The sequence below is a fragment of the Mustela putorius genome, unplaced genomic scaffold (assembly GCF_011764305.1).
Source record: "Mustela putorius furo isolate JIRA1106 unplaced genomic scaffold, ASM1176430v1.1 tig00000551_pilon_pilon_pilon, whole genome shotgun sequence".
NCBI classification, from domain to species: domain Eukaryota; kingdom Metazoa; phylum Chordata; class Mammalia; order Carnivora; family Mustelidae; genus Mustela; species Mustela putorius.
Window position 1 is genome coordinate 12,182,858 of NW_025421412.1, and position 23,729 is coordinate 12,206,586.

Sequence of the window (23,729 nt, forward strand, 5' to 3'; positions counted from 1 at the left end):
CATCGGAAGAAATTTTTCCAGAATACATCTTTTGAACACTTTCTGAAATAGTGACATTCCAGGTAATGAAAAGCTTCCAGCATCTACTGCTGGGCACATGGAATGCTTTTCCATTCTTTTCTAACTGCCAAAGGAAATAAACTATTTGAGATGACAAATGTGTTATTTAATTATGTCATTTGGTCTCATCGCATATGGAGGTGAAGAATCATTTGATGGCCTTTATTCCACCTCCCCCAAAAGTGATATGTTTTTATATCCAAAATAATTTGACCTTTTTGTTGTTGTTGTTGATTTCCTTCTTATTTGAAGGAAGACAGTTGTGTACTCCTTGGGTTGTGACAGAGATAAGACTGTTCAGCATTCCTAGGTAAGTACCCACGTTTTCTCTCTTTGCTGGGCTGAGTGTACCAGTTTGGGATTGTACATCCTCACTTCTCAGGCTATGCTGGTGTCCCTAGGTGCTCTGACTTTCCTCTCAGCAGCTGGTAGAGCAGGCTGTGTAGTGAAGATGAAAGAGGAAGTCAAGGAGAAACTAGGACTTGAGCCACACCTTGGCCACTCCACCCAATGTTCTGGGGCCTGCAAGTCTTGTGCATATGAGGTGGCTGTGGTGCTATCATCTCCTACATGCAGGGAAGGAACTCTAGCTTCTAAAGACTTCTTCCCTTCTCTGGATTTCGCAGTTAGAGTTTCCTTTTTTTGTTTAAATAGGTGGCTTCCCCCCACTCTGTTCAAATGCAGATATTCTGAGAAAAATGAACACTAAGGCTTATCAGGCATTTATTTTGTAGCGTGGCTAGTTTTCCAGGTCCCTTCCTGAGAGTAGATTTTGAGGGAGAGGGAGAATATGAAGACTCCAACAGCTAAGGAACAGGAGGCATTTGTGGGAGGAAAACAAAAAGAGCAGGCTGTTCTTAGAGAATCAACATTTCATAGATTACCCAAAAATGGACCTTTTGTTCAAATAGAATGATCGGTTCATTCTTTATCCTTTATCATCTGTAAATATGAACGATGCCTTCTCCACCCCCATGACCACTTTCTCCCTCTTCTTCACATTCCCCAACCCCTGTGCTACCCCCAAGGAAAGGACATAACCCAGTAACTGTCTACACAGATGTCCACACTTGCACTACAATTTGGGGAAATGGAGGAGTCCACTTTGCTCTAAAGAAAACAGGTTGAAGAAATCTTTCAAATGCTTTCATTAACATTAAAATATATTAAATATGTTTAAAATTTTATGTAAATACATGAAAATATATGTAAAGATATTTTAAACTATTAAAAATAAGTAACATCCTTTCAATACTCGTTAGGCTATAATCCAAAAGACAGATAATCACTGGTGTTGGTGAGGATGTGGAGAGATTCGAACCCTAATATACTGGTGGTGGGTCGTAAAATGGTGCAGCTGTTTTGAAAAACAGTCTGGCAGTTCCTTACATGATTGAATATAGAGCTCCCGTATGACCCAGCAATTCCACTCAGAAGTATGTACCAAAAAGAAATAAGAATATATGTCCACACAAAAATTCATACACATATTTTCATAGTAGCAAAAAATTCATAATTGCAAAAAAGTGGGAAGAGCCCAAATGTAATATAAGAAAAGAAGGAAGCAAGCAAGCAAACAAGGAAGCATGGAGGAAGAAAGGAAAGAAAAAGAGAAAAAAGAACCCAAATGCCCATCAAGGCATCCCTTGATGGGTTAAACAAAATGTGGTCTAACTACACTATGACGTACATTCAGCACATGCTACAACGTGGACAAATCTTGAGGACAAGATGTGGAGTGAAAGAAGCAAAACACAAATGACCACATGTTGTATACTTTCATTTATATGAAATGTCCAAAGCAGGCAAATCCGTAGAAAGAGAAAGCAGAGTAGCGGTTGTCTAGGACTGGGGAGGAGGGCGACTGTTGATGGCATACTGGGATTCTTTACAGGGGTGATGAAAACATTCTAAAATGTAGTGTGGTGATGGCTGCCCAGCTTTGTGAATATACTAAAAGCTGTTGAATTAAACACTTGAAGTGTGTGAACTGTATGGTATGTGATTTAAATCTCAATGATACTGTTACCAAAAAAAAAAAGAAAGAAAGAAAGAAAGAAAGAAAGAGAGAGAGAGTAACACGACCACAGAGGCTAGAATCTTTCCATGTACCATGTTGAGGAATTTGCAAACCATTTTAATTCCCTCAGGAACTCAGTCAACCCAGAGATGCTGGGCCCTCACTCTCGCCTTCTCCCAAGATTCTAGGGAATCCCATAAATCCAGGTGGCATCTTGCCCATGGGCATGTGACCACCCCCAACCTTAGGTGCAAACATCATGGACCGCTGCTGTTAGGGCTGTTGCTGAAGATCATCTTGTAAGGTTTTTACTAAAGAGAAAAGTTTGTATTTACAGCTGATACATCTTATAAACTATATATATATATACATATATACACACATATTTTTTTAATATACATATATATCCCCCTTTTTATTAACATATAATGTATTATTGTTTCAGGGGTACAGGTCTGTGATTCATCAGTCTTAAACAACACACAGCACTCACAACACATACCCTCCCTAAGTGTCCATCACCCAGGCTCCCCATTCCCCCACCCCCTCCCCTCCAGCAACCCTCAGTTTGTTTCCTAAGATTAAGAGTCTTTTATGGGGGGCGCCTGGGTGGCTCAGTGGGTTAAGCCTCTGCCTTTGGCTCAGGTCATGATCTCAGGGTCCTGGAATTGAGTCCCATATCAGGGGTCTCTGCTCGGCGGGGAGCCTGCTTCTCCCTCTCTCTCTGCCTGCCTCTCTGCCTACTTGTGATCTCTCTCTCTGTCAGGTGGATAAATAAAATCTTAAAAAAAAAAAAAAAAGAGTCTTTTATGGTTTGTCTCCCTCTCTGGTTTTGTCTTGTTTCATTTTTTTCCTCTCTTTCCCTATGATCCTCGGCCTTGTTTCTTAAATTCTGTGTATGAGTAAGATCATATGATAATTCTCTCTGATTGACTTATTTCTCCTGGTATATTACCCTCTTGTTCCATCCATATCATTGCAAATGGCAAGATTTCATTTTTGATGGCTGCATAATATTCCATTGTATATATGTATCACATCTTCTTTATTCATCTATTGATGGACATCTGGACTCTTTCCATAGTTTGGCTATTGTGAACATTGCTGCTATAAACATTGGGGTGCAGGTGCCTCTTTGGATCACTACATTTGTATCTTTGGTGTAAATACCCAGTCGTGCTATTGTTGGGTCATAGAGTAGCTCTATTTTACACACATGTATATTTAATATCCACGTATTTTTTTTTAATGTGGAAAAGGTTGATCCACAACATTGTAAGAATGAGTCTGTTGGTCACATAGCAGATATTTGTTGAGAATTTACTAAGCGCCTGTAGTGGGGGACACAGATGACAAGAAGGCAGCATGAGTATTTCTGACAATGATTCCGATCATAAATAATTACCTTTCAACAGTGACAATAATCTCTCTTTCCCACAATAAACCCAATACCACAATCAGCCTCTACTTTGGAAGAAACTTTGTGAAGAAAATGAACCCAGTTTTAGAGAAGTTTCTCTGGGTGACAAGAGAGGAAAATAAAACCCAGCAAGGGAAGGCAACTCGCTCAAGGTCACGTGGGTGACGCCATTGAACCAACAACTTTCTCAAATCAGTTGTGAGGCTCTTAAAACCCTGGGAGTGTACCACTCCCTAACCCACGGAAGATGCTCAGAGAACATTCTATGTTGTCGTCTAAACACGAGTCCACCTCCCAACCTCGCACTAGGACGTCATCGAAAACTTGGAGTTGCAGTGCCCTCTCCGCCGGCTTTCCAGGCTGTGCCCTCACATCCAAGGTGCCCACACCCTGAATTGGGAGTCCATCATTCCCTCACTTTAGGAAAGAGTTTGACCAGATCTAAATACGTCCAGCTAAAGCTGTTTTGGAGCATTCAAAAGAGAGGCATGTTAAAGGCGAGGAAATCATCTCAGATTTGTATGTATCCCCGTGTTGCCCAGCAGGGGCATCGCAGCAGACAAGTGCTCAGAGCCGGGTGTAGGACGCTCCTTTCCAGCAGACGTGACGCAGGCGGGGTCTCCAGACAAGCACCTTGGAATGAGTTTGGCCCAGTTGCTTGTTCTCTTCTCCAGGCACCTGTGGTCTGAATGGCTTTCCGTACCTGTTCATATTTCAGATTCCTCCTTCCCCTGCCTCTTCCCATTTCTCAGAATCTCTCTTCTCCGATAGATAGATAGCCATGGATCCCATTTTTGGGGTTTTGTTGTTGTTGTTTTTGCTGGGTTTTTTTTTTTTCTGTTTTGTTTTGTTTTGTTTTTTCTTAGAGTCTGCTCCTTAACCATCAGCATCTCTAGATGCTTGATAGGTAAGGAAACTTCTACTCAATTTTCCTCTGAGGAAGAACTGGTTATAAAATCTTTACAGCCAAGCAATCTGAGGGATAGAGCTGGAGAAAATGATACTTTATTACTCCATAAAGTTCTCAAGCTGCCTTTTGAAGGCAGCATTCTTACTGGAATAGAGTACCACAGAACTTCGTACCATTTAAGTGCTACGCTAAGTAGAAAATAAGGAAGGGTCTAGGTGTGGACGACTGTCCCTGCTGCCATCTTGTGCTCATCTCATCATTACCACTAACATTCACTTCCCCCCAGAAGTTTCTCATAAGGCCTGTCCTCTGAGGCCAAACCACAGTTCTGTTTCTCTAGGACCAGCTTGCCAATTCTGCATATTCTTAGACGTGGAGCCCTTTGGAGAATGTCGTGGGTTCAATGGTGCCCTCTTTCCCCCAAACATTCATCTACCTGGAACCTATGAATGGACCCTATTTGGAAAACAGATCTTTGCAGATGGAATAAAATCTCTTGAGATGAGATCATCTCACTTTAGGGTGGGCCTAAATCCAGGGACAGGTGCCCTAATAAGAAAAGAGGAGACTCAGGGGCAGGCTGTGTGAAGCCAGAGGCAGACACAGGAGCGACACCTCCACAACCCAAGGAACATCTGAAACCACCAGAAGCTGCAAGAAGCGAGGACAGATCCTCCCTGAGAGCCTTCGGAGCGAGCACACAGTCCACACCTTGATTTCAGACCCCTTTGCCTCCAGAACTGGGAGAGGATAACTCTGTTATATATCAGATCGTGCTAATGTGTTATGGCAACCTTGGGAAAGCAGCCCGCGGAGTGCTGAGGGGAAGGGAGAGGTACAGAGGGGCTTGTCCATGAGGCTTCCAAGGCAGTTACTCCCTTAAATACACAAACGCCAACGAGTTTCAGGTGAGAAATGCGTGGCCTCCAAGTCCAGCCCATCCCAGAAATTCTAGTGGATACTGGGATTTGCTGATCTACTCAGGGTCAGTAGAGCTCGTCTCTGGTACCCCTTAGTGTTTGTCCTTCATTCATGCTCCTCCGTCTTGAGTAACCTGCCCCTTCACACCCTTCGAGAAGGGAAAGCATGCGGGCTCTGTGGGCGCGGGCCATTTGCCCAGTGCCCATGGCTACAGCAGCAGCAGGTTGTACTTAGTGGTGATGAACAGCCGCCAAATGAAGGATTCCGCTCACGGGTGGAAGAAAAAGCATTTGCCTCACAGCTTCTACAAAGTCACCTGCATCTCATGCCCAGAGTTCCTGATTCAGTAGATCAGGGTTGGGGCCCAAGAATTTGCATTTGTCGCCAGTCCCAGCTGATGCGGAGGCTGCTGGTCCGGGAACCTCACTTTGAGAACCACTAGCCTGGACCAACTGTGGCTTTCCCGTGGCTCAGGATTTCAGGCTCGATGAGCTCAACAGAAGTACCACCCCGCAGAGAAAACTGTGGTCAAAACCAGCTGTCACGGCTTCACCTGTCCACCGGTGGCTCCTCTGGTGACAGGCCAACAACAGGAACAGGCTTCGGACTCCGCCGAGCCAGCGTTCTCCCCTCAGTGCGGGCGGCCTTGCTTTGCTTGATGCAGTCGCTTTGCCTGCACCCCCCAGGCCTCCAGTAACACCACCGGCTGCCCCGCGGGTAGCCATTAAGCCATCACCTGCAGACACTTCTCCTCCCCCAGCTCCCGGGAAGAAAGCCCGAGAAGCGCGGGGTCCAGCCGCGGCTGGGGAAGCGCTGCCGGGCCAGGGGGCTTCTCCGCGCGCACCAGCCTTCCAGCCGGCGGGCGTGCGGAGGGGGCACTGCGGGGACGGGGACCCCAGAGACACGAACCGGCGAACAAGACGCGGCGCGCACGCGGCCGGGTAGGGATCCGCCTGCGAGCGGGGGACGGTCCGACGGCTGCGCCGACGTGGACGGATCCCGCCGACGTTAGAACCAGGGGAAGGAGCGCCGCGTGCTTGCACCTGTCGGAGGCGCGTGGAGCGCTCGGATTCGTGGGGAGGGAGAGCAGAATGCTGGCGGCCGGGCCGGGAGGGACGACAGAGAGGAAGAGTCCCGTGGGCAGAGCTTGCGTCTGGGGCGAGGATAAAGCCCCGGGGACGAGCGGTGGTGGCGGCTGCACGGCGACGGGAAGGCACCCGGTGCCACTCCCTGTACACTTGGCCGTGACAGTGTACGTTTTCCGTGTACTTCGCCATGATTTGAAAAAACAGAAACTCCCTTCATTTTCCCTTGTCATGTTTCCTCTCAGTATTTGCAAAGCCCAAGCCCGCTTTCCCTGGAGTCAGACCAGGAAACAGAAATGATCAGGAGATCGTGGCCCTATTATCATTATCATTTTTGTTCTCGTTGTTCTTAAAGGAAGGTGAGGTAGAGTCTTCCAGAAACTCTTTGCCGGGTTCACACCCCAGGTAAAGCCCCACACGCGCGCGCGCGCGCACACGGACCACGGACCACGGACCAGGGTTGTGCCCAGTTTTGCTTCCTCACACAGAAGTGGTGTTTCCCCCGCCTAGTGGTTTCCAGCGTGGGGTCCCTGGAGCAGCAGGGGCATCCCCTTAGAACCGGTTAGAAATGCAGATTCTCAGGCCGCACCCTGCCCTACCGAGCCCGCAATCGGCGGGGAGGCCGGGAAACCTGCATTGTCACAAGCCCTCCCGGGGACCAGCTGGGCGCCCACGTTGGGGCGTCCCTAGCCCGGGTTTCTGGCCGCTGCTCCTGTCACCCGCGCTGTGCCCGCCCCCAGGGGCCTGGGGCGGGACGGGGAAGACCCGGGCTGGCCCCTGCCGGCTGTCCCCTCGCTGGGGCTCCAGGGGCGCTCACCTCTGCTCCCTGCGGGCCCCCGCCTCCGAGGGTGGAGCCCGGCCGCCCCGCCTGCACACCTCCAGCTGCACAGGTGGCTGGGCCGGGCCTGGAAACAAAGTTATAAGAGCGACACCTAAAAAAAAAAAAAAAAAAAGTCCTCTCTCCTGGACTGCCCGCTCGCCAGTCGGCGCCGGAGCCCTCGGAGCCGCCACCATGGGTAGGTGGCGCGGCCAGGCGCGGGGTCTCCGGGGAGCGGGGCGGGGGGGTGAGGGGGCTGCGCGCTGGGGTCGCTGCACCGGGGGCGCCGCGGGGCTGGCTCGGCTGCAACGCCGGTCCCCGCAGTCGCCGGCGGCCGGCAGTCGTGCGCGCGGAGCCGGGAGGCCTGGAGCCGCGGACGGGTGCACGCCGCGGGGGTGGGAAGCGACCAGGGGTCAGGAGAACCGGGTCCCTCGGGCTGCGGGCAAGTCGCCGGCCCCGATCTCGGTCTCTGCGCGAAACCGGGAGAGCCCGAGGCGCCCAGACTCAAAGGTGGCAGGAATCGATACCGTCACCTTGACCCGGCCTCCTGCTGGGAATCCCGGTCCCCGTGTTCTCAGCCTGTGGCTGGGATTGGGCTTGAAACTGGACGGGGTCGCGCCCGTGATAGCAGGACCCCAGACCCTCTAACCAGCGGGCGGGCGCTTAGCGGCTGCCTTGGCACCTCCCTTGCCCGTGGCTGGCCAGGCGACCCCGCAGCTCCCTGGCTGGCCCCAGGGGGAACTGGGGGCCCTCGCTGGCCCTTCTTATCCATCTTGCCACTGTCCTGAGGCTTCAGCAGAAGGCCCTCAAGGAGAGTAGCTAGTCCCCGCAGGCGTGGAGTGTCCGCAGCACCTGGAGGAAAGATCTTAATCCTGCCTGCTTCAGAGCAGACCCCGGGGCAGGAGGCAGAAGCAGAGAGCAGAACCCATCGTCCCAGCCCTCTTTTCCCTTAAAAATGGAGAAAGCAGGTCAAGGGACTCCCCCAAAGTCATGCCCCGGATGAGCCCAGGCAGGTGCAATGTGGCCGCATGGCTGAGAGAACCAGGTCTGGCTTTGACCACCTCGCAATTCTGTTCCCGTCTACCACGTGCCACCTCTATGATTTGGTGTCAGTAAATTAACCTTTTGGGGCTTCGATTTCCTCAGCCACTAGAAGTATCGGTAGCAACCTCCATGGTTGTGTCAGGCTGTGTACGAGTGTGGAACCAGGGGGGTGCACCACTGTGACAAGCTCAAATGTCTCGCTGTACCACGATGCGTCCCGGTTCACACTCGGGGCTTCTAGTGGTGGCCACCTATGCTACAGCCGCTCTTGGGGAGGGAGAGGCTGTCAGTGGTATGTGCTTCGCCAGCTGATAAACTCCTGGGCTGGAGTTCTGGATCCTTACCTCCCCCTGTCATTTGTTCGTCACTCCGTGTGACTTCTCCGGGAGGTGATCTGAGTAGTTATTCGAGTTTTAGATACAAATACCTGAGAAGCGTCTGTGCTTAAGTTTGGACTTTCCTAAAATACTTCCAATCAAGCTAGCTGTGGGCAGCCTGGTTATCGGTGAATGAACACTGTTAGCTTCTGAAGTGTCGTCCTAAATGAATTGATTCTTTCCAGTTTGCAAACCGGTCCTTCAGTGGTGGCTTTTTGTTGTTGTTGTTGTTGTTATTGTTCCAAATGAATGTCGTCCTAAATGAATTGATTCTTTCCAGTTTGCAAACCGGTCCTTCAGTGGTGGCTTTTTGTTGTTGTTGTTGTTGTTGTTCCAACTGAGACTGGCATAGCATGTGAGTAGCATTATACCCACACACCAGTTGTATGTTTACTCAAGTCCTACAGTTTCAATATCTAAGTTTAGGTAATAAGTAGAACAAAAGATTTTAAAATAAAAGGTAGCAGTAACCTCTCCTCGCGAGAATAGATCTTTGGCACTTAGATCCTGCCGAAGTTGCTTTAGGGCCCCTCCTGACTGAAGAGGGAACACCTGGCACGCTGGGTGAACCCGTCGGGCGGCCGGGGATGGAGCGGGGGAAGCCAGGCAACGGAGCTTAGAAACACCTTTGCTTCCAGCTGATTCTGTCCCATGTGAAACTGGAACTAGTTTTCACACCAGGCTCTTTGGCTGACCCCGGGAATGGGGAGCAGAAGTTTGGATGAAGTAGGAAAGTGAGGGGTGCAGTGAGAGTCAGAATTATACCATTGGTTAGACTCAGTACCCCAGCGGCAAGGATCCACAAGAATAAAGTGGGTGAAAAGTCGCTTTGGACATCTCAATGCAGAGCTAAGCCTGGCCGCAGTCCAGTTACAATCATGGACTGCAGACCCTTTGCTTTCAAGAGAGGTTGGCAAGCTTTTCCTGCGAAGGGCCAGATAGTAAATGTTTTCAGCTTTAGGAGGAAGCCAGTCTCTGTGGCGACACTCAATTCCGCCCTTAAAGTGCGAGATATATATAAACACACGGGCAGAGCCGTGTTCCCATAAAACTTTACTCACGGGCACGAACATTGGAATTTTCTGTAATCTTTGTGTGTCACGAGATAGTTTTTAAAAATTGTTCTTCAGTCATTTAAAAACATGGAAACCATTCTTAGCTCGGGAGCCGTGGAGAAGCAGGTGGCGAGCTGCATTTGGGCCATGAACCATTGCTCGCCTACTCGTGCTTTAAAGTCCGGGCACGCTTCTCAGAGCCAGGGATGGATAGGAGGCCTTCCGAGAGCCGTCTCGTGAGTTAGGCTTCCGGCTGGCGGAGAACCTCTCAGGGGAGGCCTTGTGGGGCTGGGGATGCTTCTGCTAAAGATTTCCCATATCCTTCCCGTCCCCAGAGCTGAGCAGGAGTCTGCGCTGAGGTTGCTGTTCTTAACAAACTACTTCCCGTATTTGACTTTGCGAAAATGAAGTGTGAAGAGGCTTCAGGTTCTATGACCCAAGCTCCTGCCAGATCCTCCAGGCAGGAGGAATTCATTCACTTAATGAAGAATGGTTGGTTATAGTTCTGTCCCCCCCTACCCCTCAGCCTCCCACCGGTCTTGTGGGATTCTGATGAGCTTTTCCAGTCAGCTTTCTGCCCAGGCATCAAATGGCGGACTGTTTTATTTTTTGTGTGTGTGTGTTTTTTTAAAGACTTTATTTATTTATTTGACAGACAGAGATCACAAGTAGGCAGAGAGGCAGGCAGAGAGAGAGAGAGAGGAGGAAGCAGGCTCCCTGTTCAGCAGAAAGACCGATGTGGGGCTCGATCCCAGGACCCTGAGATCATGACTGGAGCTGAAGGCAGAGGCTTTAACCCACTGAGCCACCAGGCGCCCCGGTGGACTAGTTTTGAAGGTGCCGCAAACCTGGTCACTTAAAAGTTCTTCCACATTCTTCCTTCTTTCTAGAAGGTCTTGGGTAAACCAAAGAACGGTGCTGAAGTCTGAGGGAGGCTGGCAACCTGCTGTGGGCTGTAAGTGTCCAGCTAGAAGCTGGAGTTTCTCTCGAAGGGGACCCTGGGCATCAGACCCTTGGGGGAATCATGGGCCCCTCAGACAGCAGGAAGAGAGAACTTCTGACCCGGGGTTCTTTCAGGCTGACATGTCTGGAGGTCAGCGGTCTTCAGTCTTTAGTCTACATCACAGTCACCAGAGTGAGGGCTAATTCCCGCACGATGCCGAGCCCCAGCCCTTGAGTCTCCACTTCTGGGGCAGCGCTCAAGGATCAGCATCTCTACAAGTTCCCATGTCCTGCTGCTGCTGGTCCCAAGACCCCACGGGGAGAACCATTGCTCAGAATGACTCTCCCTGACAGGCTCTGTTTTTCTCAGGCCGCACTCATGCCCAGACATCGTTGCTGTGCCCCGCAGCGGAGATCGTGGCAGTAAGATCTAGTGCAGCCTGGCCCCTGGCTTGGCAGTAAATTGGTAGCTAGAATTTGAAGATTAGCTTGCGCAGGCCAAGACTGTAGGGTAGGGAAGAGCAGGACGGATGAATCCAATGGCTGCCGGGGGAGGGGGCCGGTGGAGAACCTGCATCCCTGATTGACGCCTGATGAGTTTCTTAAAGAAACTCATAGCCTGGGGGGCAGGAACACAAGCCCAGAAACAAATTTTTCCATACTGTGGGGCTTTACTAGTCAGTGATGGTGTCTCGTCAAAGCTGGAGGGTGTGCCATCTTCATGCTGAATTTTTACCCAGTCCTTCACACCTCTACAGAATGCCCAGGGTAGAATTCTTCCATGTTTGATTTATTTGGATTTTTTAATTAATACTTTTCCTGCTGCCCTTTGAGTTACTGGAGAACGAGGAGCCCATGAGGGATTCCTTAGCTGGCTCGTTCACTAGCAAGAGGGACCACCGTCTGTTCTCCAGGGTAGAGTTGTGCATGGCAGGAACCAGGGTGGGGTCAGGTTGGGGGTAGGGCATGGGTCACTCAGCTGGTCACCCTCACACCGCTAACACCTATCGGTGCTGCGGTTGCTCTCTCACCCAATGGTATCTCGATCCTATCCCTAGCAGCAGAGAATGTGGGTGGGTGTCCCAGGTGAGCTGATGAAGGATAGAAAAACAAGGGTGGACTCTGAGGAACATTCCACATTCTTCTGGGATGATAGTTAAAGAATAAGAGCAGTATTATCTGCAAATGAGTGAGAACCACTGACTCAGAATCCTGGGTTGCAACATAAAAAACCCGGGAACCTCTGTTTTGTAATGTCGTCTCTTGGTTTCGGAGCCCAGGAATGTATCACCTGGATGGAGGGGTCATCTCATGGGGTTGCTGCAAAGGGGGCCAGGTCAGATGCGCCATGCTGTGCATCTGCTCACCCCCATGCCTCTGCTTGCTGCCGAACCTCCACTTGCTGCCAAGCCTCAGAACAAGTGCGGCTACCATCTGTAGGTGGTGCAGAGTTAAAGGACAGTCTCAGCAGCTAGAAAGTGGCCCCGAAGGGAAGGGATAGCATCTTCCACAAACTTTCTGGAGAAGGAGGAAGACCTAGTTCCTCTAAGCCTGGACACCAGCCAGGTCCTCCCACAGGGCTTCTGAAAGGAGCCTGTCATTGGAGAGGGTGTAGAGCCATCCAGTTGTTGTGTGGGGACATGTGAAACTGGGCACATACCCCAAGGAAAGCTTGGTTCAAGAATCAGATTTAAGACTAGAAAATTCGCAGAATGTACTCACATAAGAAGACCCATTGAAAGCTCACAGACCAGGTCTTGAAACTTCTACATTCTGCTTCAAGATTTTATTGTAAGCTCTAGCAGGACATATCAGAAAGTACGTTTGGGATGTTCTTGGAAGAGCAAACCTTTTTCCTCAGTTCATCAAAACATGTCAGCTCACACGGTGTATGAGTTTCCTGTGGCTGCTGTAACAAAAGTATCACAAACTGAATTGTTTAAAACAGCAGAAGTGGGGTGCCTGGGTGGCTCAGTCAGTTAAGCAGCTGCCTTCAGCTCAGGTCATGATCCCAAGGTCCTGGGATTGAGCCTTGTGTGGGGCTCCCTGCTTGGCAGACAGCCTGCTTCTCCCTCTCCTCTGCCTGCCCCTCTGCCTACTTGCACACTCTCTATCTCTCTGTCAAATAAATAAATAAAATCTTTAAAAATAATAATAGCAGAAATGTAGTCTCACAGTTCTGGAGACTGGAAATCCAAATTCAAAGTGTCTGCAAGGCCATGTGCTCTCTGAAGGCTATAAAAAATCTACTCCATGACTTTCACATAGCTTTGGTGTTGTCCACAGTTCTTGGCATTCTTGGCTTAGAGATGGGTCACTCCGGTCTGTCTTCATCATTACGTTGCCATTTTCCCCCCACGTGTCTTCATGTCACCTCCCCTCTGTGAAGCTCTGTCTTCACACGCCTGTCTTCTCATAAGAACACCAAGCATGTGGGGTTAGGGACCCAGCTTTTTCCAACACAACCTCATCCCAAATCGTTACATCTGGAAAGTTCTTGTTTTCAAAGAAGGTCACAATCTGAGATTCGAGGAAGGACATGAGTGTTGGGGGACACTATTCAACCCAGAATATATACTAATAAAATATTGTTCTGAAAGATGTATGTCAGTTATATATGACTTTAGGCAGGAAGTATTCTTTGTGTGTAAAGAGGACACCACTGTGGTCTCCATCTTCAGCTAAGGTGCTACATGTAATGACTAGTATCTTTCCTAGCAAGACAGGTGGATTTGGAGTATAGCGCTAGTCTGTTCTAAACAGCCATTTATTGGGGCATGTGGGTGGCTCAGTCATTTAACTGATTTCAGCTCAGGCCATGATCTCAGGGTTGTGAGATCACTGGGCTCCACACTCAGTAGGGAGCCTGCTTCTCTCTCTCTCCCTCTGCCTCTCCCCTCATTCATCTCTCTCTCTCTTTCTAATAAATGAATAAATCTTTAAAATGCACATATTTTACCATTCCAGAAATTTCTTAGAGATATTCTCATGATAGGGATGAAGCCATGTACAGCCTAAATATCACCGTGGTGGTGGGGGGAATGGAGGTGCTATAGATCACTTTGTAGCCTAACTTCACACTTCCTGTGATCATAAGCATTTTTTCCAGTCATGAACTAACATCTAAGAGAAAAAAACAAAAAACAAACAAACAAAAAAAAACCTTTGTGTCTAAGATTTAGGATCTCAAATAAATAAGTAATGGAATTTAGGGTCTCTAACTGAATGGCTTCCAAAACATACCCCCCAAAAGACCAGGAGGTTGGTTACTTCTGATTTGGTGACACTTTCGTGCCTTTGGCGTTGTTCTCACCTGTGACGACACACGGTATTCCAGGGCTGATGCTGCGGACTTGTTTCTGTTACCTGTTGGGCAGTTTGCTGCTGCTTCCTGTGCTTCCCACTCTTGCTTCGACCTAGAGCCTGCTGGAACCGAGTGACCTCCCCTGCCCACGCCTGAGGCAGAACCTGGGCCTGGCCCTGGGCACTTTCTGTTTTGCGTAACAGCTTACTACACATTAACCTGTGGCACCCTCCTGCCTGGGGAAACTTTTCCTTCAACTGGGAAGTAAACAATCTTTGAACCCGTCAAAAGTCAGGAGGCTCCTGGGGCCTGGAGCGGTCATTTCTTACGGAAGGAGAATGGCAACAGCCCTCAGGGATGCATGTCTGTAATTCTGGAACCTACGTGCTAAAAGACAGGGGTTATGTATAAAACCACCAGAGGCGGCCACTGTGGCCTCTGAAGCCTATGAATTTAGACAGTCCCGTGTGGAAATCTTTTTTAAAAGGTAAAAGGATGCCTATAACCTACAGCGATGGGTGTGACCCTCTTTGGAAATGGGGCCTTCACAGAGGTAATTAGGTCAGAGAGGTCATCCTGGAGTACCAGGGGACCCCCAGTCCAATACCGCCGGTGTCCTTCTAGCAAGGGGACATTTGGACGCAGACACACACGCAGGGAGAAGACCGTGTGAGGATGGAAACAGAGGTCTGGGTAGAGCTATCATGAGCCAGAGGACGTCTAAGAGGGTCAGTAACCCCTAGAAGCTGGGGAGAGGCGGGGACAGATTCCCCTCACAGCCTCAGAAGGAGCCACCCGGCTGACACGTTGGTCTCGGACCCCTGCCTCCTGACTGTGGGAGGGCGTCTCTGTCGTGTGAAGCCATTCCGTTTGTAAGCTCATTGCCACCGCAACCCCGGCAAGCTAATGCGCAGACCCAGGGCTGCCTCCCTCTGACCCGACCGTGGGACCCGCAGGCTGAGGACGAGGTGGTGGAGGCGCGGCGGTCAGCCACGCCCAGGACGACACGAGAGTGAGGCGGGGCTGCTCAGCATCACCAGGGAGTCCTGCAGTCCTGCTCCTGCCACAAGGGGGCGACACAGTTGTGAACCACATACAGCTAAGCAGTTGGGGACTCTGCTCCTGTCTTCTCACCAGCTGGGCTCATCATGCCTCTAGCCTGTGTGGCCTGTATGGAAACAGGGACACCAGCGCCCCCAGACTGAGCTGGTCCCCGCCGTGACACCGTGCCAACGTCACTTAATGAGACCTATATGCTCCCATCAGCCTGGTTTCCCCGTGTTTAGCTTCATGTAATTCGGGTTTAGTTGACGTTCCTAGTTCTCAAAGGACCGATAACTCATTTGCTTTTCGCGGGGATACCTTGGTTGAACTGGCATTCTGGAAACCAGACATCCGTGTGTCCTGGTGGAGTAGTCGTTTGCTGACGGAGCAGAGGAAAGATAGTGGGGAAGACCGTATTTGTGGAAAAGAGTCTTTCTACTAAAAACAACAACAAGAACAGAACAGAAAGATGGACAGGACCTGGCCATCGACGTGCAGGCAGTACCCTGTGTGAGGTCCTGTGGGGCTGGAATGCGGCCGTGCTCCACCCAGGGACACCTTTTCTTGTTGGACCCAAGCCACAGTCCAGCCCAGCCCTGCCTCCCGGGGCAGCCTCCGGCTTCAAGCATCACGGTCCTCTCACGGGCACACAAATGCCGGATGGAGCAGAGGGGCCCTCAGGGTGGGAAATGCAGCGACAGCGCCAAGTAAGAAAAATAATGATCAAGTCGGGCAAGAAACAACCTCAAGATGGATCATTCCAGAAGCCAGGGCCCAGACGACAGGCACAACACTTGTCCTAAAGCTCACCTGACCACGGTCCGGGACTAGCCCATTTCAGAAAAGAAGAGTGCTTCTTCTTAATCAAAGTTGATCAATTTTTGGAAAAAACAAACCAAGTGTGCCACACAAGGCACTCAGCCCTTTCCTGCCTGCCCCCATGCCTCCTGTCACCTCGACTTAGGTCTACCGCAGTGACCCTGAGCCTACACCCTGCTGGGCTCTTTTTGAAGTGGTGCACACTTGATTTCCACACCGGAAAGGCGGGGAGAGAGCCTCTGGTATGTGAGGCTCTGGGACTTCTGTCGGTTCAGAAGTCAGAACAACGGCGCTCTGCCAGGGCAGTTGTAAAAAGACTAGAGAAATCTAAAAGGGGGTACCTGGGTGGCTCAGTAGGTTAAGCGTCTGCCTTTGGCTCAGGTCCTGGGGTCGAGCCCGGCACAGGCTCCCTGCTCTGCTTCTCCCTCTCCCTCTTCCCCTGCCTCTTGCTTGTGCTTGCCCCCCCCCCCTCTCTCTCAGATAAAATAAATAAAATCTTTGTTGAAGAAAAGAGAAATCTAAAAGGAAGAGAGAGTATCTGGGAGGCCAAGGGGCGGGGCGAGGTGCTAACGGCCCTCATGGCAGCAGAGGCTCCGAAGCATCCTGGTGCGGAGAGAGAATGGAAGTCGTGCAGCCTGACGGTGGGGCGGGGGAAGCTGGAGGTCGGATGCTGGAGGGCTGGTTGTGCTGTGCCGAGCGGCAGGTCTGACCTTACAGGCACCAGAGAGCCATCCTGAATCGCTCCGTCTGAGGACGCTCAGGTCCGCTGGGGTGGAAGGGAGACGGGGAAGGTTGGGACAAGGCATCATCAGACACGGCAGATGATTCTGGCTCCTCACAGCCAGAATCACATCAGAGGAGCCGATCGCCTGGTCCCGAGCCGCCACATACCTTCACACCGGACCCCTTCCTCGCCTGCTCCCCAGCATCGCTCTGGAGCAATGAGGGGCTCCCAGACCACGGCGGGCCTGATCCCATGCAGCCGGTGGGGCCTCCCCCAGGGATGTTCGGATTGGGTAGGTCTGGGATGGGCCCGAGAGTGTGCACCCCTGACGGGCTCCCGGGAGCTGCTGCCGCCGGGCCAGAGATCGCACTTGAGAACCACGGCAGCGGGGAATTGAACAGCATCCCGAAACCCCTACAGCCACACGCACATGGCACGTTGTAGTGCTGCCCGTTCAAAACAGCAGCTTAGTTGAAAATCGGTGGTTGTTCCTGTGGCTTGTGTTTAAGAAGACTGGTTTTCCCCTGTCCCCAACCTGCTAAGCCCCGTGGCCTCGTCTCCCAGGACGGTGTCATAAAGACTGCCTCTTTCTTTGAGGGCCCTTCTCAGCCCTGCCAGGGGTTCCCCATCACAAGGTCTTGCCCATATTTTCATCTTATATCAGTCCCTGCCACACATCTATCTGCACTACCGAGCTGTCTTTCCGGGATGCCGCAAAGAGCAAAGTTCATTTCATTGCGGCAGATCTGATCTTACCAACCAGCTTGCAAAGGCGGCGTCAGCATCTCTCGGTGACGGAACGGCGGGCCAGAGGTGGACCGCTTTGAATCCGTAAAGCCACACAATTAGGAGGGGTGTCCCCAAGTGGAGGCTTCCCTCCTGCTCCCCCCGGCCCATGCCCTTCCACCTAAAAGAATCCAGACTTGATTAACGTAACTCATTTTCCTCCCGGTTTACGAAGCCATTTTCAGACCGCCTCCTTCTTTGCAGCAGACCTGGAAGGCAGCATCGTCTATATGGCCGGCATCGTCTATACGTAGACCTGCAGACTTTAGAGCAAGGAAAGATGCCGCCAGACCCCATTGAGCAGGCATGGGACAGGACTCCTGAACCCCCAGACAGAAAACATAGCTAAGGGAAAGAATTATTTGGAAAAAAAAAAAAAAGCACTTTGCAGGCAAATAAGACTTGCTGGAGGTTAGAGTCTTAGTTCTATGTGAACAGTGAGGGATTGAGCGATAAAGACCTCCATGTACAGAGCTTGCGGCAAATCCTTATTTATTTCCTATTAGCCGTTGTCACACACAACCACAAACTTAGTGACTTAAAAAGGACACGGATTTCTTATCTCGCAGTTCTGGAGGTCAGAAGCCTGCATGGGTCTCACTGAGCTAAAATCTAGATGTCCGTAGGGCTGTGTTTCTTCTGGAGGCTCTGGGGGAGAATCTGGCTGCTTCTCTTTTCCAGCTTCATTCCTTGGCTCGTCTTGACCTTCTAAAACTCACCATCGCTCCGACCTCTGTTTCCTTCTTCACATCTCCTCTTTTGACTCTTTTAAGGACCCATAGGATTACACCGAGACCACCAGATAATCCAGGATAAACTCCCCATCTCACGGTCTTTAACTTAGTTGCATCTGCAGAGTCCCCTGGCCGTGGAAGGTGACACATCACTAGCTCCAGGGTCGGGACACAGACATCTTGTGGACCACTGGTTCTGCCCGCCACACCATGCAGGAGTTTCATTCCTAAATGCAATACATAGCTTACTCCCTCAATTTTGCTCTTGGGGGTGGTGGAGAGGAGTTTCCTCTCTGCCCAAAGGTAAGAGCTGCTCAGACAGGGGCAGCTTCTTCATTCCTTCCAACTTCCCAAGTCCAAGTCCTAGAAATGCTCTCTTCACACGCATCATGTTGCTGAGAGAATTCTTAATTTCTGAACATGAGCCGTTACAGTTAGAATTTCCATCCCTAAATGGTCCAAAATATGGAACCTGCTTTGTTAGACAGTAAGAAATGAAATGAAGAGTTTTCATTAGGTAGTGGGAAATTATTAGTAGACTGTCTTTCTTGGTTTTGCCTCCTCTCTCTCTAAGCCGGTAACCACAGAAACATCTAATGCACACTTATCTTATTAAATTCTTTGGCCAAAAGAAAGACAAAAGCACTGCTAAGCCTTGAATAACAATAGGAGCCAGAGCGGACTCTGTGCCCGGTCCTGGCATGCCTGATTCTATGCTGCTTTATTGACTCCGATCAGCAGTCACATCCAAGTGACCCACGCATGATGCCAGAACCGCTGGTCACTCAAACTCGCTGATTAGATGTACTGTCCAGATACGGACGGATAAGGCTCCCCGTCCACGCCCTTGAGCTTTCTCAGAGAGTGACCCTATTGACACGGATGTGAGATAAGATAAATGCTGACTGCACCGTCCATCCACCAAGAGCCCTGAATCCCGCAGCAGAAGAGGTTGGCAACCTCTGACCCCTAATAATCAGAGTTGCTCTTTGGAATGTGCACCTTTCAGAAAAGAACAAGCTTCCTGGGTGAGGGCTGGGTACGAAACCTCAGGTGTTCACCAGGGTGAGCTTAGGGGTTTCACCTGCCATTTCGTAGTTCTGAATGTGGTGGTTTCTGGAACAACAGCAAAGCTCTCTTTTCCATAACTGGTTAGGTTTGAAGTAGACAAAATCTTTAGCGCCCACTGTTCACCAAATAATAATGGTAAGCAGTATTTTTTACCTAAAAGTGATAGGCGTGGGGCACCTGGGTGGTTCAGTTGATTAAGCATCCGACTTGGTTTTGGCTCATGTCATGATCTCTGGGTTGTGGGATCGAGCCCCGCATCGGGCTCCACGTCCCACAGGGAGTCAGCGTAAGGATTCTCTCCCTCTGCCCCTACCCTCATTATCTCTCACTCTCTCTAAAATAAATAGATAAATCTTGAAAAAAAAATTACAGGCGCTACCGTGTCCTGAGAAACCACGGGGAAGGAACAATTGCGGGGAAGCTCCAGGCTGTCTCTGTTGGGTTTGGGTCTTTGGGCCTCCCTCCTGCTTCTCTGTCAAGGCCTAGGGCAAGGACCTGTCTGAACCCGGGGCAGGGGTGCTCAGCTTGCTCCGTCCGGTCTGTGGGGAGACAGTAGTGAGAGCACGTTACGGGAGCAAAAGCAGGCAGCGCACCTGCGGTTTCCTCTCGAAGACAGGGCTCTGCCACAGCGAAGCCGGCCTTGTCTGCAGGCATTTGTTCAGAAGCGCGTCTTTTATTCCACTGGCTTATTCCACTGGGTCTTCTACTCCACTGGTGAGCAGCAGTCCCCGGGCTGGCGACGAAACTGGCTTGTGGCCTGCCACAGTCATGGTCCCATGCGGACACAGAAGGCACACTCGGAATAGGAGTGATTAGTCGCACGCGCGCGCACACACACATAGACACACACACACACACACACAGACACACATTTTGGAAAAGGCTGGGGGAGGGGTGCAGGGAGCCACTGATGTCCATGCAGGTGCCCGGAGTGGTGGTCTCAGTGACCACCCCCAGGAAGTGGTTCAAATCTGTGACCAGAGCCTGGAAAGAGGGCTGTGTGAGGAAGGCCTACTTCAGAGGAGCTGCAACTGTGTCTTGAGGGTGCAGCCGTCTGAGGTGATTTCTGGGGAGGAGGCAGGGAAAGGAACACCTGACCCCTCTGCTCACCCACCAGGGCTCCTCACTGGCCAAAGCCTGTGGGGATCGCAGGGACGACATGCAGTGGGGCGGCCTCACAGGCAGAAGGAGGCGGGAGCCAGGATCCGAACGTGGGACGCCATGACAGATATGACTGAGCCTCTGGAATACTTACTCATTCAACAAACACTCGATTTCCGACCTGTGGGGCGCTGAGGACTCTGAGGTAGCAGCATCTTCCTGAGTGAGGCACCAGGCCTGGGCTGGGGGCTTCACACTCGGAACTGTTACACCGGTCCTGTGAGGGCCATGGTGTTGTCTGCCTCTGACAAGAGGGCTATCTGGAAGGAAGCTGGGCTCGTCCCCGGTCACAGCTGGAAAGCCACACGAGTGTGAGTCAGCCACACATCCCCCTCAAGTTCACGCACTTCAACCTGCCACCACTTCAAGTGGCTCCTGCCCACAAGGAAGTCTGACTGGGGAGACAACCAGGCTCTCCGTGTCAAAGAATCTCCTTCCAGAACTTTATAAATGGCAGGAGTGGGGCCTGGCGCCCCAGGAGCCCAGGACAAGTTCTTCCTCGCCTTAGGACAGGTACTGAAGGAGCACCACTGTTCTCGAGAGGGCAAAAGCAAGACCTTGTGACGTGAGGCCAGGGGCCACGCAGAGCTGGGGAAGTGCCGGTGCCCACAGTGCAGGGCGACCAGAATCAGGAACTAGGCCCCGGCCCACGAGGGGGGTGGCTGGGGGCCCAGACCACCGCCGGGGTCTGGGCCAAGCGCAGGGTTCCTCAGGCAGAGTTGCGGTTTTGTTTCATGTGGGCTGGGGCTCAGGGCGGGCCCATAACGAGAATGCGAGGCGACAGGCCAGCTTCTGTATTGGCTTCCTGCTCGGGGCGGCAGGCTCGGGGGTGTCTCTGTGGGGCTCGGGGCGGGGGAGGTAATAAAGCCAACTTCTGCGCATCAGTCAGGCAACATCGCAGCCTGTGGGTGGTTCTCCAGAGTGGGGGGTGTCTCTGAACCAGCGGGGACATCCCCTGTGGGACTTGTGACACATGCTAGACTCCAGGGGCCGTCCCCCCTACCTCAGAGTCATCTGCTGAGAGTGTGGGATTCAGCAACCTACTCTCACAGGCCCCCCGGTGGTTCTGGGGCCCACCGAAGTTTGAGGACCCTTCCGTGGGGTCACTGATGCATAACAGAGGCAGGGAGCGCTCAAGCGTCCCCCCAAACAAAGGATTCTAGGATCCGGGGAGGGGCTCTGTGACAGGCACGGGTAGCTACAGGACCTTGCTCTGGGGCAGGGAGCTGCCTTGAGACAGGGTATGGGACAGCTGTCATCAAATTTCAGGCGAGACCAGAGCAGGGGCTGGGCCGGTGGGCATGATGGGTACGCCTAGGATCTAGAAGGTCGAGTCAACAACGCTGGGTTTGCACTGGCTCACTTGGAAGCTCACGTTTTTTTCCCTTCCTGCTCTTCCAATTTCTTCTTCTGACAATAAGGCCCTGCTCTGTGGTGGGCACTAGAAAAGACATCGGGGGTGGGGAGGTGGATACCCCTAGAGGGGAGCCAAAGATGTAAACCACTGAGCTCTGGGAGCCCAGGGAGGCAGACAGGGCTCTGTGAAGGTCCTCTGTGGCCAGGTGGACGACAAGGATAGGAAGGGGCCAGGGCTGACCCAGGAGTTACATTCGGTCTTGTGCATTAAGGACTCTGGGCTGGGCGCCCCACGTGCTCAGCAAACAGAGCTGAGAAGGGCAGGAGGCCTGTCTGCGTGCGGAAGGGGCTAGAAGGAAGGCCGTCCCAGGTAAGGGGAAAGCTGGTCGGATCCTCGCTGTGTTAGGCCCCCGTGGCATTTCATATTTCCCTCCCTGAATCCCCACCAAACCCCACTGACCGCGTGAGATCATGAAAGGCATGGAAAAAGGTTTGGATTTCATCCTGTGGCCAATGAGCAGCCTCTGAAGTGTTTCAAGGAGGAAATGGCTTTGGCACCATTCTCGAAAGCCTCTGACTTTCAAGTCTGACCACAACGAGAATGGCCTGCAGAGCTAATTAAAAGAAAATCCGATGCCAGGCCCCACTCGCCAGAGAGAGCTGGAAGGGTCTGGACAGCACATCCGTCTGCCTGAGAAGTCAGAGTCTGAGCGCGGCCTTAGCAAAAATATTTTAATTACCTAATAGTGGTGTTTTGGTTTTCTTTCAGGGATGTCCAAGTGTCGGGTGAGTATCCTTTTTCTTCTTCTCTGCATAGCTTCATTTGGCAAATTCCAGTCCATTCTGCTCGTGTAAGTTCACAGCTGTGCTCCCTTCACTTCCCAGATGTCTGTCATCCGCGTGAATCGGTGTGGGAACAGTCTTGAGTTTGTGTGTGAAATTTCTTCTCTTGAGGAAATGCTAATGTTTAGTCCTTCTCGAACGAACGAGAAAACTAGATGCTTTATTTCACTGTTGTCTCTGTGTGGCGTGTGAGGGCATAAAAATTTCTGAGTTCTAGATCCACTTCTGGTTAGTCAGTGCCAAGTTACTAAATACCCATCAACTACTTTTCATGCCGTTAGCTTTGTCTGTGACCGTGGCCCAGTGAGGAGCATGTTTCAATCTTACACCATTTCCTTTTATCAGGGTTGCTTTGGCTATCCCTTGAGCATCTTCTTCATCGTGGTCAATGAGTTCTGTGAAAGATTTTCCTACTATGGAATGCGAGGTAACGATTTTCACCCATCTCCCCTTGAGCGAAGAGCCTGAGTTACCACAGCTCCTAACTTTGTCTCCCTCCTACTCCCCTTGCCCTCTGCCAAAAGCCCTCCTGATTCTGTACTTCAGACGGTTCATCGGATGGGATGATAATCTGTCCACGGCCATCTACCACACGTTTGTGGCTCTGTGCTACCTGACGCCGATTCTGGGCGCGTTGATCGCTGACTCCTGGCTGGGAAAGTTCAAGTGAGTATTTCTAGCTTCGTTGTGAAGGAATAAGCCCAAAAGGAATGATAAGCTTTGTGGTTTGGAATGATGGATGGTGGGAACAAAGAATTAAGGCATATCAAACTCTTAGGAGAGCTGCTAGGCTGTGTTTTGCTCAGATCCTATCCCCAGAGTCTAGTACAGTGCCTGGCATTGAACAGTGAGAATGCAGGTAATGCTGGTGAGTTTTTCCCCTCCTCCAAACAATGATAACATCTTTGTCTCCCCTTGAAATAGTAGCAGGGATACTATCCATCATTAATCATGTGTGAGGCACGGAATTAAGGTCTAGAGAACATGGAGGTTCCCCGATGTATATGCTTGCTACTGGAAGGCTCACATGGCTCACTGGGCAGAGAGGATATGGGGTGCTCACCCAGATCTGTAGGAACAGCTCCGTGAGTGTACCCAATAGATAGTTACCGAGAAGTCCCTAGGACTTAATGAGCGAGGCAGTGGAGGCTCTTCTGGGCCAAATTCACGGAGAATTCAATACAGTACAAAAATAGCCCATGGCCCACTCCAGGCCAAACATTGTTACTAGGCACA

At 51.2% G+C, this 23,729-nt stretch overlaps 1 protein-coding gene across 1 annotated transcript in view; it reads left to right on the forward strand.

The window, feature by feature from the left end:
- The first annotated feature begins 7,367 nt into the window (after window positions 1-7,367).
- The window catches only part of SLC15A1 (solute carrier family 15 member 1), a 49,729-nt gene continuing 33,367 nt past the window's right edge, over window positions 7,368-23,729 (forward strand). The window contains 4 exon segments of the mRNA XM_045081384.1: window positions 7,368-7,432; window positions 22,420-22,436; window positions 22,839-22,920; window positions 23,018-23,159. Of these exon segments, the coding sequence (XP_044937319.1) occupies window positions 7,429-7,432; window positions 22,420-22,436; window positions 22,839-22,920; window positions 23,018-23,159 (245 nt within the window). The 5' untranslated portion in view covers window positions 7,368-7,428.